Raw genomic sequence first — 18,424 nt, forward strand, 5'->3', positions numbered from 1 at the left:
ATTATCGGGTTGTTTTAGTTTAATTTCATCCAAATAGGTTGAGTCTATTTTGAGTATAACCTTTCACATTTATGATATAATAGAATGATTTGTTTTCCTTGTGTATCTAACCTTTTAATATAATCTATACTAATATTACAAATATTTAACTCCACGCTTTTTTATTATCTATAAAATCTTGTATCGTATAATATGCTTTTTTTACCAATTACATATTTTTTACAAACGATTTGAATTTACGAAACGGCAAAGTTAAGAATGTCTAATTTTAATCAATATTAAGTAACGATTGTGGGGAGTAGTTAATTTATCAATGAAATGCTTGTGTACGGTATTTGTTTGGTTCTATGTGAGGCGACAGACTGGCTGTGTTATAACGATATGAATGGATGACTAAAGGAACAATGACTAAGAAACATTATCAGAGGTCGTTTTAGTCGGAGACAACATGTCGCTGGCGGTCCATTGCCTTTGTGCAGACGAGAGGATAACTATTATTTCCTTTTGAAGTAATTTATTGCTTTTGCTATTTACATCATAACACTGTTCGCTCAATGTGACATTGCACGACTACGTAGTCTGTTTTGAGATAAGTACTATTATGCTGACGAACTTAGCTATTTGTAAATTGTCAAAGTCCGAGCAAAAACGCGCCGTATGCTAACATAAGATATGGCGACATTTAAAACGAATTCACGCTGCAAATTGAAACTCAAATTTAGTTACAGTATACAAGTAACTAAAGACATCTAAGTACAGCTACAAAACTATCAAAATATCAAAATTTTAGTAAGAAAACTTTGTTAGAAGAGAATTTTGTTTTATCTATTCGAAAAGTAAATAGTTTTTTTTTCATTACGATAAAATAGACCGAGTCAGTATTGAACCCGTGACTTACATTGCGATAGAGTATCGACCACACACGGGTAAGTTATAAAACCTTAATTTTGAGAACGTGCTAATACTGTATCATTAGATAATAACTTTTGAAAGCGTACATAATTTTGTTCGAATCAAGAGTTTGAAAGTTTAATGTCAATGATAAAGCATTGGTCAGTATATGTAAATGTCTGTCAATCGATAAACTACTAGTCCCAACAACACGCCAAGAATACAGACGTTACTACGGGGATTATACCTTCTTGTAGAATCTTCAAGTATTGCAGTATATGGGCTCGGCCGACCCGCGCCCACGTCTGACCTGCCTCGCCTACGACGACTCATTCCACCATCTTTATGGTCTCATAACATCGCGTAAACTTAATCTAAAGAAAGATTCTAAGCTTTACGAGCGCACGATGAACTGTTCTGGCTTTTGAAATGGTATTTCTGTACCAATGCGCTTTATTGTATAACAAAACAATTGATTACAATCTGGACAAAGACCGAAGGAATGTGACGAAAATGTTCGATTAATGTTCGGTCGTGTCGTAAAATGTTTTATAGTTTAATAAAATTATTTGGAAATCATAGTAATAATATGTAAAAAGGTTTAAAGTTTTATGATTCCGATACGCATTGCGAATGGACTTTCAGTGATAACCGTAAAATGATTAAAACGCTCCGTTCAACGGAATTCTCTCTCCGTGTGGCGTCCTGCCAAGCTTTGCGACGGCAACAGTGTGAAACGTTTGATAACTTTACTGCAGACATTACCGAGGCCGATGAAGCTACAATTTTAGAGAATGACTACTACGCGTCCGCGTAACAAGCGCTACAACTCATATCTCAGCAGTTATTGTAACAATTTCACGCTAAAATAGCGTGCAAAATGTGACACTCCTATAAGTTTCCGGTAGAGCGGTAAATCAGGGGAAATTATATCGAGAACGATATTTTATCGTGTTGAAAATTATCTAGTTCAACACGAACGAAATACACATTCAAACATTTCTATAACGAGTTCGGAAAGTTTGTTTCATTGTTGCAACGTAATTAACAACCGCAAATGAATTTAGTTGAGAACTTAACTCGATAAGTTGATATTGGAGTTCGCTTGCTGCATACGGGTCATAAATTCGAGCAATGGCGTCTAATTATTAAAGACTATTATCATTTGATTCTAATTAACGTTTACGAATTAAACTTATGCATTTACAAGATTGATTATATGCCGGATTTATCACGTTTAATTTAAGTCGGTAAGATAACATTTTCGAAAAGATTTACTTGGTCGATTCATATAAGAAGCTTCAAATATTTTAATTACGAGCAGAATTGGTATAAAGATGTGACTTATGTAACACTTGGCAACACGTCGAGCATTCAAATGTATGTGCTGAGCGGTGCATAAATTAAAACTTGGAAGTTGTTTCAAGATCCGAGCTGACTCCGACTACACTCCAAACGTGTTTCGCGTCTCAACGAGACATTCTGGGAAAAGTTTCGACGACAATTAGCCACAGTTTCCAGAACAATCATTTAACAAGTAATTGTCTTGAATTTCTGCATAACATGGATTTTTTTTTTGTTAAAGATATTCGATGTTGGAATTTCGATTGTTCACAACAAACATTTGGCGGCACTGAAACCCTTTATCGATTATGATTAAAAGATCAAAAAGCGTGTTTGCAAATCTACTGACCTTTTTCTCCAATATGACGTGGTTCTCGAGCGCGTGCATGATGGCTTCTGAGACCTTAGATTCAAGAGCTCTCAGTGCAGTATCTGCATCAGCTCTTGCTAGCCGTTCTACTCCTTCGACGTACCCAGCCCACGGGGCGTCCAGTTCAATCACCCGTGAGCCTATGCATCTATGAACAAAATATAACTTTTCGTTAACCACCTTTAGAAAAATAAGTATATGAAATTAATCCGAATCCGAAATATAAAATATACAAATGTGTATATGTAGGTATACAGGTCACAGTCATAGAGTTTTGAGACTAATACTTATTCAATAGAAAAAAATCTATGCTCTTAAATATATTTGCGTTATACAACTTAGAGATTTATTGCGTTTTCGTTATGAAGATACTTATCGATTCAACGATATAATACGTTTATACTTTATTGTATTTCAAAAAATAAAATAAGATACAGAAATAAAAATAGTTGCATATTTGTATTGAGGTTTTATTGCTTAGAAAGGGACCGCTTGCAAACAACATTCGATACATTGTATTTTCTATTAGAAGATATAAAATATAATATATAACCAACAATTTTATTATTTTTATAACAAAATTTTATGAAGAAAATCAAATTATCTTCAATCTTCTTTATAATTATATTATCATCTAAAATTTAAATTATCACCATTTTTGTATTAAAAAATACATGGGAATATAAAATATTATTAAAATATATAACAATAAAAGTATGACAGATGTCGCTTTTCTTGTGAAATGGAAGTGTAGGTATTCAATTAAAGTACTGTTTCATAATCGAGTTATACAATATTAATATTCCTAAAACGGACTTGTCCTCAGCTAACAAGATTTTCAGAGTAATTATAAATAAGATTGTTAGATAAATTCATAATGAAAGTCGCTATTCAGACAAAGTTTGATTTCATTTGACTAACATTAAATGCTGAAGAATTTTTTTTTTTCAAACAATCATTTTGCTTCAATTTAATTGAAAATTTGTCCGGTCTGGTTAAAAGTGTTCAAATAACTTTTGATAGTGAAAATCGACTTAAGTGAACGGGATCTAAATAGAAGTACAAATAGATAGAGCTGTGCATAGATAAGAAAGATTTACTTGAACATTTGATACGAATAAATATAACTAATGTACATAAATACATAACAAAAATAAGGTCTAGTTTATAATATTAATTTTTTAATGGATATACGATCTTATGCAAATGGTTGGAACAAATTTCGTTCAAATTTCTTTAAGATCTCGTGAAAGGTTCAACGCTTATATTTATATTAAGATAAATACGCTAAAAGCAATATTGGAAGCATCGAAGATGCATTTCTAGCTCATTGGAAAATAAATATTACCCGATAGTGAGTTCTTGGTTTAATAAAAAAGTTACTTACATAGTACAATTTGGATACATCACAGATACATATATATAGAGTGAGTGGGTGGTGTAAGATTAAAATTAATGTCAAAATTAAAACCTAACAAAACAACCAGTATATGTATTTCTGGTTAGTTCAAAACACTTAACGGATTTTGAGATTTTTAATTGATTTTAGAAAAAGGTTTATATGTATAAAAGTCCAGGTCTTCGTGTGCGTTTTAAAAAGTTATTTTTATAGCCTAAGTCGTGATTATAAGCCTGTGAAAGTCCCGTCAAAATCGGCCCAGCCGTTCCAGAGATTAGCCGGAGCAAAAATACAGTCAGTCAGACTAACAAAAAATGTAAAAAAAAATATATTTTGGTATAATATGTTAGCGGTTATTTAATATTACAGACACTGCAATTTAATTATATGTAGGTATATATAAAATCTTGGGTAAGAGTTTTTTTTAATTAATTATGAAACATGTCTATTCTGTGCCTTTTAAATAAAAAAAACAACAAACTAAAAACTTCATAAGCATCTAAAAGCCTTTTCGAGTTTCTAGTTTGCCATTCTGTTAACTAAGAAACAACACATATTTTACGTCAAAACTTAGTTTACTTGTTTTAGAACTTACGTCCAGTAATACAATAATATATACATATACTTGTGTTGTGTGTTTGCGAAATCTTTGGTTTTAATTTGATCTTATTTTAAATACGCAGTAGGGACACCCTTTTTATTCGCATTTATGGCACAAAAAAATCTTATGTTATAAGTTAAGTTCCTTTTATTATAACATTTGAAAGAGATAAATTATTTTCATATAAATTAACGTCATGGCATCAAAGATTAAAGAATGTCATGTTTTCAATGAAAAAAGAATCCATCGTTCAATAGAGTAGCAATAACTATATATGTATGTAATTAATTTACTAGCCACTTAGGAAGCTTCACAATATACGTAAATCTATAAAACGTATTTATGTAAGTAAAACTTTCGATAAATATATTTTTATTATTTTATATTATAGATATATTAGGCCATGAAGTTCCGATTTATTTGTAGAGCAAAGATCCATCGATCCACTCATAATATTGTCGAGATTACGCCCGAAGGTGAGGTTTACCTTAGAGCTTTACCTTTTCATAAAGTATTTATAAGCATTATGTAAAATATCTCTTCAAAATTGAGGTCACTGAACACATTTATTCCTACTCTGAAAAAAATTAAAAATTACAATAACGACACGGCTTTGATCTATTAGTACCCGGATCTGATCTGTATATTTTATAATCCATTGTTAATTGTAATATCAAGTATCAACTTACCCTCTGGCAACGTTTAGACAATAGTTCCTGCACGGGCTGACATCGTGGCCCTTACAGCGAGAACAGCCACCCATTCGTAGCAGTTTGGAAGAACACTCGTCGTTAGGATTCGAGAGCACTTGTTCGCTGGCAGCGAGCGCGCTCGCCCCCACCGCGAGCACTTGGAGCAGCGCACGTGCCGCTTCCAGTGACCGTGACAGTGACGCTCCTAGCTGTTCGAATTAAGGGATGTTTTAATTAAATACCACTAGAAATATATTTTTTATTGTGTACAAAGGAACTCTAACAATTTTTTATACTGTTACCCTGAATTATATTAAATATTATAGTGGTCACTAATTAGTTTAAAGGGTAGTCGAGTTCGTTCACTTACGATGCCCCTCCACTTTAGTGGAGTGCATTTAAAAAAATTCTTCAATTTGTATTTATTTTTATAGTAGCCATCTCACTCACTCAAAGACATATTGTAAACAGTCACTGATTCACATCAATAAAAAGCTAGAAGGAACAACTCCTATAAGAAATGTAGTACAATTAATATTCATATTTAATAACTAATGATGAGAATTAATAAAAATCTTACTTGTTGGGGCACCTCTCCGAACGGCTGGACCGCATCATACGCATCTTTTAAACATGCCTCGTATTCCGATGTAAATTGCTTCGTGTCCAATCTGAGAACATTTTGGTAAGCAACAGGGAACACGTCTCGAAAGAACTTCTTCGTGCCCGTTGCCAAGTCTTTTGGGGCTATGGTGCTCAAATCTTCTGCATCTATATCATCATCGAGCCCTGGCTTTAGTAGAATTCTGATGTCGTCATACAGAGCGCCGAGAGGCGTATGCGTTCGAGAAGCATGATTCCGATATAATTGGGAGAACAGAACGGCTGTTTTGTTCTGAGACTGGTAAGAAAGCGCCGTCAGATGTTCTGAGGACAAAAATACACATTTAACACGCTGTGATGAGAGTCGACACTCAAATTGTATAAGTTTCATTATGCCCTGTGATTTAAGAAAAGGTACCTAAACGAATAAATGAGAATAATCCTATGAACAATATAGGCTGAATAAACAACGATATATATTAAAATGTAAACATTTCAATGCTCCGGACTTTGTTCTAACAAACTTTGAGGGAATTCAAACTGAGCCTGTTTCTACAGAAATGTGGTATTAAATAAACCTCATGTAAATAGTCGTTAGGAAACATCTCTCTGGTATTTGATTGTACGACACCAGGTGTCCTGGCTTGATAGTGTGTTATCTTTTTGGAATGCAGAAGCGGGACTCAGGGATCAACGCCTCGCTACATTCCATTCGAGATATAAATTTATTTCAAACACTCAGAGGAACTTTATCTAGCCCACCGACGAATAAAAACCCTAATTAAATACATCGACTTTCTATTCAACGAAATAGTTACTTTATGTCTTGCTCTAATGCAAAAAAGATTAAGATTGCGTGAACGTATTTGAAAATATTTAAAGAAGGGTTGAAACGCTTTGATGCCTGTCTCTCAAGAGTACTTTTAGAGGGTGCATTAACGGCTGCTTCAGAATAAACTCCGGAAAACGTAACATCTGACTTATAAATAGTCATTTCAACTGAGCTAAAAATTTCAGTATCAATTCTTTTCATTGGTACAAATCTATATTATTATAATAAATGTGAAAGTATCTCTGTCTGTCTATCGTTCTTTCACGACCGCTGAACCGAATTTGATGAATTACAAGAAAGGACACTTTTTTGTCAAACACATGACACCCAACACTCTGTAAGGCGAGCGAAGCCACGGGCGACTAATAGTAGTTGATAATTTACGTATAAATATTAAATCGTATTTCTTTGCTTTTATTTGTGTTGTAAATGAGCTTGTCAAGCTGTTTCTTACACAGATAACCTAAACAATATTATTTAAAATACTGAACCAATATATAATGTCGTCGGTCGTCGAGCTTGCTTTTTTATAGAGTAGGGAATTAATGTTAGCAGACATTTTTGTCCACGTATTTTCGCTGTTACAAGAATAAATCTTCAACATTTTGTTTTACGGCGGGCGGTTCGATAAATAACAAGTGTCATTCGTCTTTTCATGCGAGACCTCCAGACGCCCTTCGCCGACCGAATCTCGTATCTATGTAAGGGTTCGCTACTTAAAACGATTTACTTTTAGACATTATATTACGTAAGACAATGTGTTATCTTGGATAATAAGTAAGCGAATAGATAATCCTAACTAAAAGTTTTTTTGTGTGTTTGTTACGATTTATCTTCTTAACTATTAAACTTAATTATTAATTAGCATACATATCTTCTATAAATGTTAAAAAATTGGGTGAGTAAATGACAAAAGGCATATATACATATGTATGTGTACACGGGACATATTCCAAAAAAGGTTTTTTTTTTACAATTTTTGACTATCTGTCTGTTTGTTCCAGCTAATCTCAAGACCAGCAGGAATTATTTTTGATGGGTCATTTACAGGTCGATAGCTGATGTAATTAGGAATAATTTAGGTTTTTAATGAAGAATTATATAAAAAAGGTCACGTTGCATTGACCAAATACTGTTCACTACCGTGCGTATGCCACCAGACATGCCATCAGCCCACTGTCACATCGCTTACCTTCTACAAAGAACTCAATATCAAAAAAGTTGTCTAATATAGTTTATTTTTTTATTAATTTACTACATGCCGATACATCGAAGATGCCCGTGCCCTTTTTTACATTTTATATTAAACATTTTGGCGTTTTATATTTTATACTAAACATCAGCAGATCATCGCTGGAAATCATTCTTGTCGTCTTCTTAGGAGACGTGGCCCACACTAATATAGAATTAATAAGTTGTAGTAAAATCTGCGAACTGAACAAAAACTTTCTTGTTAAATTTGCGCGCGAACTCACTACACAGCTAGTTGTGCATATACCGTGTCAGGGGTAGAGAAAAGGACAGAAGTACCTAACACTTGCCTTCTCCCTCACATGTGATCGAATCCACGGAAAGTAATCTTTGAGCGGAAACTAATATTATTACTAAATATGAAAACGATAATTACATATTTGGCATTTTCATTTCGAGTTACTTTGAATTGAAACGTGAAATTGGACATTATCGGTATAAATTATATGATAGGCATAAACAAGACGTATTATTCAAGTAAATAATTGTGCCCCAGTTAAATTTCATTATTTAACTTATACTGAAATTTCGTTACGATTTAAAATTGTTAGCTTCAATTTAATTAAAAACCAAAAGTGATACTCTTTTTTATACATCGTGATTCCGTAAACATCAAACACATCTTTAGTTTGAAAATATAATAATTACTTACTATTTAAAAAAGCAGTTACCTAAAATTACTTTTCAATTAATTTCGATGCATTTTCGCATTTTGAAGTGAACTTGCAAAAATAGTTTAAAAAATTCAAAAAATATTATTTAGTTACGGTTATTTTAGTATGTATATGTTATAGTTGATTGAGAAAATTTTGTAAATCCTGACCAAAATCCTGCAATTATAATTAATATAATGATTATTTAACGCAAAAAAAGAAAAGTTTTCTTTTAGTTTTAAAGATATCAACAATACGATTAAATGCTACGTGAAATAATATATTATTTTAAATAATGTTTGTATATGTCTTCAAAGTAATCTAACTGCTTAACTGTCCAAAAAAAAGTTGAGATGATCTATGGAACGCGCCAATTTTAACCGAAAGGTTGAAAGTTAAAAATTTGTAGACATTAACGAATTTCCATGAGCGTAATCAATGTTTCCAAATTATCTCGATGACAAAGGAACAACCTGCGTTGACAAGCTGCTTGGAAACATCGTTTGATATTATTCCACACGTGTATTAATTTCATACGGGTAGAGAAAGATCGGCTATGAGACACACGAGCGCTTACGGCTTACGATTATTTAGTAGATAAATAGTAGTTAATAAAACACAAAATTGTGTCGAAAAATACAGTAAAGAAATAACTCGATGTTTTATCTAGTTAAAAATATAATAATTTTACATATATTCCTCTCCGAAACTTATATCACAATCATTTATGTCTTCTCGTATCAGAATATTAAAGCTCGGTTAGATTACACTGCTGAGGGCTTTACGACGTATGGGACCACTTTTATGATCACGTTAAAATTATCTAACGATTTTCTCAAAATTAAACTTGTAACGGGACAGTTTCTAATGTGAAATATATTTAAAAAAAGAACAATCGTTGCGATTATTCTTATCCAAACAGATGTAAAAAATAAATTATTCAAAAATATTGTCGGACGTGTTTGGGTCGCTACCGTTGATTTTATATTCCGTTCGTCGTGTTGAAACTTTCTAGTGTTGTACATTCGATGTTGTGCGAAGTTATCGATTAATTAATTTTTCACGAAAAAACCGCGAACGGGATTGCTGATAATTTATTACGTTAATATTTTTATTCATGAATGATTATACTCAGAGGAGATTATAATTTAATTAGTCAATGTTTTCCGAACTATACGTATGTTTACGGTTGCTTTTATAATGAAATAAAAAATATTACTGGTAATTATTCTTAAGACTTAATAGTCTGGCTCTATGAATACGTGAAGTTCTTTGATGAATAGTCGTATGAAGGCTGTATTTTACTATAGCATGTCAACCGCAACACAAAGGTGAAATTACTCTTGCATCGTAATGAGGGACTGATGGTGGGCTCGGCTCGTAACCCCGCTCACAATAGTATACACCATGGAGGTGTAACTTGCTAATAATCCTTCTTTTTTCAAATCGCAAAATAAATTGATATTACACTCGTACTACAAATACGAGCCACAAAAAGCATTATATTTTTATAAAAAAAAATTAATATGCAATCACTATCATTAATTACAAATAAGAAATGTTTCTGCCTATTACTTAAATTATTAATAATACGAAATACACGTACTCTTAACAAGCTTGAATTAAAACAATGAAATGATGCAAGCTAAACCGAGACAGCACATAACTCGTAATTAAAAACACATATTTACTTTATGCCTTTACACTTTTATTATAAGGTGCGCATGTGTGAATCGTAAACACTTGAAGCTCTACAATTAAAAAGCGTAAACAATAGTAGAAGCGTTTTATCTACAACTTGAACACTATCGAGCTGATTTATCGGTTAGCGCGAAACAACGCAAGTGGTGTGTGGGTTTGAAAGGGCTCACCACTTATTTCCTTACTCCAACCGAGGGTGAGCACGTATTGTTACATACCTGCTCATTACAGAGGTCGTTGCACTCGCTAATGTATCGCTAAATATATAGCCAATGTTAGGCTTAAAATTCATATACAATTTATTTATGGTTGCTCAATAAAGTTTTGTAATTGTTTTGTGTATGTAATTAACATGATATTTAATTATTACTTGAGAATAACTAGAAACATTGTACGCCATCTTTTACGACGTAACCAATTAGTTGCAAAGTATTGCCATATCACACATTATTCAACAATTATGAATAAAAATATATACTGGTAACATTAGTTTAAAATAGTGTTTATATCGATTGGATTAAATATAATATTTTAGTGTTGTTAGTTTGTATACTAAATTTAATTATTTCGTAATTAATTTAAAAATAATAAAGACATTTGATTAATCCATTTTATTTTTGATATTTTTTTTAATAAGGATCTATTTGACGTTCACTGAAACAAATGCATTTTATTTTAACAATTTAAATTAACGAACGCATAAATTGCTACTTATAATAATTAAAATAGCATTACATTGTAAAGCTCGACAATGGTATTAATATTTTATGGCGTTCTTAATCATATTGTATTCAATAACAAATTCATCCGCACCAATAAAAGTCTTTGTAAAACACTAGAACAAACAAGAGAGGCGCTTGATAGCTTAACGACACTGAACTAAGTCGTTGGGAGTTAATAGCTTGGGTCATTAAATTTTATGGAATATATAAAGATACGTAAATAAAATTGATTTGTTGTAGGCGGCGAAGTTTCTTCTGTTACGATATTCAATAAGACGGCAATAAATTTCATTTATGCCAAATCGTTTACGTTTTTCTGAATTCTTCCACGTGTAACGACTTACAAGGAAGGAAATAAAAAAAGTTAATGTACTTAATGTTAGCTATGGATGTGACTCTAATTGTATATACCGAAGAAAATATATTGGAACGAGACTCTTTTGACCGAATTGTTGTTGAATGTTGAAAATTTTAATGAAATTTGATTATACGTTACTATTTATATGTACTACGCGCTGTAAAGCCAATTACTTAATTTTAAGTTATAAATTATTAAGTACAACGATAAAATTTCTGATAATATGACAGTATAATAAATAATATACGATGACATAGCACTATTTATAACAATACTATAACACAGTACCACCATCTCATAATATAAACGATACTAATACAATACATATACAACGATACGATACTAATAGTTTCTTGTATTTAATTGTTAAGTAAGTAGTTATGCATTAACGAGCGTATTAAAGACTGTTTGTGTGTTTAATGAACGTATCGCATAATGTATCTTCACCCAATAAACATCTGCGAAGGCGAGCAAAATAATTATGGCCTCTACATCGAGCCCCGTAGTCCAATATTTACAATGGTAGGACTGTGTCACAGCACACACAGCGCCCAATTTGCCGTCGCTTCAAGTGTTTGGTAAACAAGTATCGTTACGTCCATCCCGAGCCGAGTATTTATTGTTCTTTCGTCCCTCATAACTCTATGATATTGTACACGGAAAAATAGCCACTATTACGTAGATGGAAGCGTTTTACTGGCATTAATATGTTTTGCCATCATTTATCTACGTCGCGGAGTACGTACGGCGTATTGCGGTAGGGTTGGTTTGATCCGGAACATTTGGTTATTGTTTGCTGCTACGATCGCTTGTTACTGTATAACAAACAGTCTACGGTTTAATTGAAGACTATCGTATCTCGAAATGTACTATTTGTTTTTATTACATTATCAGTTCACGTGCTTAAGCTGTCTGTCTGCGCTTGTCGGAGTATTGTATAAAAATAGTTCCGGTAATTCATAAATTAGCTTTTAGTTATGTCAAACGTAAGTATACTAGTTTTTTTTTAATTTAAGTTAACCTGAGAAGGCTGGGTAAGGAACACTGTAATATCTGTATTATGAAATAAGAGTATAATCTGTACAATATATATGTGTATGATCAGGGCCGTAGCCAGAATTTCATTTCGGGGGGGGTTCGTGCTCCAGGAAAAAAAGTAACAGGTTTTTAAAATAAGCATAAGTAGGTATATTAAAATTATACATAATTTATACACATTTATTTGAAAGACAACCGATGGCTTATTTTATGTTATAGGGGGCAAACGTGCATGAGGCTCACCTGATGGAAAGTGATTACCATCGCCCATAGACATCTGTGGGACTTGCAGGTGCGTTACCGGCCTTTAAGGAAGGAGTACGCTCTTTTTTTAAGGTTCCGAAGTCGTATCAGTTTGGAAAAAGCGTCGGCGAATGCTAGGGCAACAGAGTGGTTGTGCAAGGTAGAAAATGTCTTAAAAATCGTGATGTTGTGGTTTTTTTAATATTAAGTTGGTGCGGGTGAAACTCAAAATTTTGATGAGTTGTCCGAAGGTGAAATTCCGTAGCCGGTATTAATCCAAACAATGCGTCCGAACATTTTCAGTGAAATATTCGAAAGTAGAAGATGCAGAGTGATCTAACATCTCTACGCAAAGCTAAAGGATCAAGCAGGTCGAAAAGGGCTTGATCGTCGATAATTCGAGCCGCTCTGCGTTGGATACTGACAAATGGAAGAAGCTGGTATTGGGGAGCACCCGCCCAGAGTTGTGAACAATATTTCATGTGGGGGTTCAATTTGCGCCTTGTCTAATAATTTTAGGCGATGGGCCGGCGTGAAATACTGTCATGGCTTGCTGAGCACACCGAGCTTTTTTGATGCCAATTTGGCTTTGCGTTCCAATTGACCGCGGAACTGAACGAGGCTTGAAATATCCACGTCAAGTATTCTAATACTAGCTGTGGCGGCTATTGGAATCTTCTGAAATCGTGGAGATACGAGAAATGGTATTTTTTTAGCAGCTAACGCGCAAACTTGCCTCTTTTTGGGGTTGAAGTAGACTAATTTTAGCCAGGGGATCCGAGACTACTATGTGAGCCTAAGGGACTACTAAGGAAGAGTACTTCCCCGCCATCAGATATTTTAATGGCAAAATAGCAATCATACATGGCCTAGTTTAGTTTTTCATTTAGAGACTTTGTTTAGTGAAGACTGGATTTCATACACAAGATTGTCCCGGTTTTCTCCGACGTTTTCCCGAGAAATATTAGCCCGGCCGGTGTATGAGGTGTCTCAGTATTGTCATGTGCATAGCAATGAATGTTACAGATTTGCAACAAGTCACTGATATGCAGAAGAAACAGAGTGGGTGATAGAACAACAGCCTTGTGGAACACAGGCATTAACGAATTTTAAATCAGAGCATGCACCCTATAACGACTTTAATGTTTCGATCTGCCAAAAAGCTGGTGATCCAATTGCATAATTTCCCGGTAAGCCCGTTGGAAGGCAGCTTCGAAAGAAGCGCTTTGTGCCATACGCTATCAAAGGCCTTCGCTATGTCCAGACTGGTCACCAATGCCTCCCACTTGCTCTCAACTACTTCCACCCATCTATGACTAAGGTAATCTAGAAGACCACTGGCTGAACGATCCCGATGGAAACGAAACAAGATGGTCATGGCTATTGGCCTATAATTGGACGGGTTTGGGCGGTTGCTCTTTTTAGGGATAGGAGGCACCAAAGTAGTCTTCCAGGAGTTCGGCTGCTTTCGTAGTCGGCGACTTTTCGGTAAAGAGCGCCGACTATCTATTTTTTAATAATATAGTATGAATATTCTCAATAAAATATACAGGGTTATTAGTAATTCGACGTATATCCGTTAGTTAATAGGGGTGACTATTTGGACTATTGAGCAGGATTTGACATGAGGATATTTTTATACACTTTTTCACTCCAATGAACATGTCATTATGATAGTTAGTAATCCCATCTTGATCAAATGTAGCTTCTTATAGTTCAGAGTTATTTTCCAAATAAGACGCGACTCCTGAATACGCGTTAAGCTCAAATTTTCTCTTATAGAGAAAGAGCTATTTTATAGAGAGTTTCTCGGAATCGATTATTAATACTCTATTTAAGCTATATTACAAAATGTCTTATTTATAACTTAGCTATTGAACTGTTCTTAAATTTTATTTTAAATTTGTATTAAGTAAGTATTTTTTCATTGGTTGTTATATTTAGTTAATTTTGAGGGAATTTTAAAGAGCGACCTTATTCGAATTCGTTCATGTTCGACAACGAATGTCCACCAGCGTCCTTTCTGATCATTTTATTTCGATTGATTTGAAATAATTTCCCTCTTTTTATAAATTTTTGGAAAGCTAAGAAAACGGTTATGTTTTTAAAATAATCTGCAGGCCAAGATTTATTATAACGATTTTTTAGTTTTAAGGCATTTTTGAGGAAAAAAAAATTCGTTTTCCGTCTCGCATTTTAAAATTTGGACCGATAATTATTGTTTAAATATTGACAAATATCCAGTGTTTAATCGTTTTTATAAAACATAAGAAAAAAATAGATTTTAATTGATACTTTTTTTAAATAAATTGAAAAAAGCAAAAAAACATGATAACTCAAAAATGATTCAGTTTTGGATAATGCATATGGGGGTTAAAATTATTTCAAATAGTCACCCCTATCACCTCCTACCGGATATACTTCGAATTACCAATAACCCTGTACATAGAATGTATCAGAAATTTTACAATCTGTCTTACACATTTCAAAATGTAATGGTATACTCTGTAAAAGGTTTATCTTCCTTAGTATCTAAAATTACTAACGTGACATTATGACATCAAAAATTAGTATCTAAATAAAATGTGAATAAGGGTATGATTATTATTGCCTCTAATCTTTGCGGAAATTATTCATTTTGTTTAGATTTATTGTCGTATCTAGACAAAACGGCTTAATTTTCTGAAGAAATCAACAAATACTTACGTTTTGTTTGTTTAATTAGCGCAAAATATTTTTTTGATAATACGATAGCGGTTAGCGAAAAAATTTCGGGGGGGGTTTGAACCCCCAAAACCCCCGCCTGCCTACGGCCATGTGTATGATATAAAAAGAAATTTTGATTTAACCAAACATTTTTCCACTGGTTATGATACAAGATACACCTGAAACAGTTTTACTTAGTACATAAAATAACATTATATTAAATATTCCGTCGCAACAGGCATAAAACCTACTAATCAAATTATAAAACCATATTATGTTGCCATGTGTAATTTTTATGCTTGAAATTTGTTTAATTAAATAAAGTTAAACACAAATTAGTAAACAGAATCCTCTTTATATTCCCCATTTATGAAAATAGTCTATTGATTTATTTAATTTTCATTGGTATAATAATGTGTGACCTTAATCTCTTCACGTTTAACAATTTATTAAAAAAAAATAACCGTTCATATTATATTGTATAGGTAATTCCTTTTTCGAACATCAAAAACTGCTATTGTTAAAATATTTGCTTCGCCCGAATTTCATTAAACCGCTAAGCTGGCGCTACGGGTATATTCTAACAATATATTTTGAAATTTCGAATTTATACCATATTATGTTAGACTTTTTTTTCAAGTGAATATAAAACCTTTTTAGAAGATATGTGAAATTAAATCATCAATTTAAGTTGGGTTTTACATTTAGTGAATGAATAATTTCCAGGAAGCGATCTAAGTTCAATTGTAAAACTGGATAAGTAAGATAAAGAGCGTTTGTGTTAAAATTACTATGAAAGTAAGGTTTGTTTAAATAATAACACATCTTGGAAACGATCGCCTCCAGGCTGTTTCCTCTCGAATAAACAATGTTTCTCGATTCTTCTAGGTTCTAGGTATTTCATTCCTTAGAGGTTTGAGGTAAGTGTACTTCTATGTTGAATGATGATATTAAATATAAATTGTTTTCCAGGATTTTACACGAAAATAATTAAATTTTCATATTGCCATAGTTTTGTAAAGTAAAAAGTTACGCAAATAATAACATGTACAAAAAAGCTAAAAACTGACTGAAGATGCAAGTTAAAGCACTCATTACAAATAACAAGTAAATTTATAACGACAATATTTATTATTATCGTTACTTGAAATACCTAAAGATAATCTTGAATAAATGTTTAAGTTAGATATTCATAATTCACTTATTTCATCTAGCTTTACTAGTTGGAATATTTTTATAATGTTAAAGAAGAATATGTAATTTTTAAATTAAAAATTAATAATCAAGTGCTGTAATATTTATATGAAACATAGACAAGTACGACGCGGCTACAAAACCATTTAAAGGAAAAAGTCACAGATCCGTTGGCTTCCTTTCTCTATTTTACACTTTACGAGAACATTTGTCTGCAGATTTTAATGAGACTACTCTCAAGTTATGGCCAGCTCAATAAAAAGACAATCACTGACATCACTCTTCCGTCGGCGGATTGTCGCGTAAAATATTTAAAGCGTCTCAAATATAAGCTTGTGTTGTTTTTGACGGCACACAGTGTGAAAATAATTAATTAGTGAGTTGATGTTTGGTGAATCCGGTTTAAATTTAATTACAAGTTCTTCTACTGACTTACGAGAAGATACGAGTTTCTCAAGAATCAATAAGCCGAATTGAAAAGAGTGTTTGTAGTCGTATAAAATCGTATATAAAAAAAAAAAAAATCGTAGATAAAAAAAAAGTAAATATATCCGGAATATTGTAAATTTTTGTATTTTTGAAGTTGAGATGGCCCAGTGGTTAGTACGCGTGCATCTTAATCGATGATTGCGGGTTCAAACCCAGGCAAGCACCGCTGATTCATGTGCTTAATTTGTCTTTATAATTCATCTCGTGCTCAGCGGTGAAGGAAAACATCGTGAGGAAACCTGCATGTGACAAATTTCATAAAAATTTTGTCACATGTGTATTCCACCAACCCGCATTGGAACAGCGTGGTGGAATATGTTCCAAGCCTTCTCCTTCCTCTCTTCAAGGGAGAAGAGGCCTTTAGCCCAGCAGTGGGAATTTACAGGCTGTTGTTATTATATATATTATTATATTGTAAATACCGTTATGTTATAATCTATCTCGTGAATTAAACGGAAGATTGTGAACCGTAATATACTGCTTACAATTTAACGCATTATATTTCGGTAGATTGTAATCAATAGAAGTGAAATTTCCAAATGAACCGAGAGATTATAAACCATTGAAATTTGTAAGTTTAGTATTTTAAGTTGAGTCACCGTTCACAATCTGTCGACAGTTAAACGACAATCAGCGTTGCGACATAGATTATTATAAACTTACGGTATTTACAATTCAACATTCATATAACACATACTATATATGCATAGTGCCATAACACGTAGAGTTAAAATTTTCTTAAAGTTTCTACTTAGTATAATGGCTACTGTTGTTATATCGTACCACAGAAAATACCTAAGTTTGTATAAGAAAAGTTATGATTAAATTCTGATCCCTCTGTACAGAACGTCCTCTTTTCCAACCATATTGATCTTTGTAATTTGTGGGATGAACAAAGTTTGGACATATCTATACATCCTTACTACTTTATTACAACTTATAAAACAAGTTACGTTACAATAGAAGCATCGCGTGAATTCGATTCTCATTTTAAAGTTTAACTGTTTTCTATTTTATTTTACGACGAGACATTCACAAAAAATGTATTTGTATTTTGTAAATCTTCCTAAGCTGTCAGTGACGCTACCAGCGTCAGATTGAAATTAAAAAAAATATTGACAACGGCTTTCATTCGTTTATAATTGTTTTGACGTTGTATCAAACGCTTCCCGTAGTTCGGCGTAAAATTTTGCAACTAAAAAATCTCTGAAGTATGTTGATAAATAGATTCACATTGAAATTTACAAAGAACTTTCTTTAACCTCTATATATCGTTTACGTCTATGGATAATTATTTTTGTTTTACCAATTATAAAAATAAGAGTCTCGACTCTTAT

At 32.8% G+C, this 18,424-nt stretch overlaps 1 protein-coding gene across 1 annotated transcript in view; it reads right to left on the bottom strand.

Moving 5' to 3' along the window:
• Positions 1-18,424, bottom strand: part of LOC124537717 (division abnormally delayed protein) — a 98,002-nt gene that overhangs the window by 14,665 nt on the left and 64,913 nt on the right. The window contains exons 3-5 of the mRNA XM_047114622.1: positions 5,878-6,224; positions 5,295-5,506; positions 2,585-2,753 (exon numbers count right to left, since the gene is read on the bottom strand). Of these exons, the coding sequence (XP_046970578.1) occupies positions 2,585-2,753; positions 5,295-5,506; positions 5,878-6,224 (728 nt within the window). The remainder of the gene's footprint in view (positions 1-2,584; positions 2,754-5,294; positions 5,507-5,877; positions 6,225-18,424) is intronic.

This window comes from Vanessa cardui, chromosome 2 (assembly GCF_905220365.1).
Source record: "Vanessa cardui chromosome 2, ilVanCard2.1, whole genome shotgun sequence".
In the NCBI taxonomy this organism is placed as follows: Eukaryota; Metazoa; Arthropoda; class Insecta; order Lepidoptera; family Nymphalidae; genus Vanessa; species Vanessa cardui.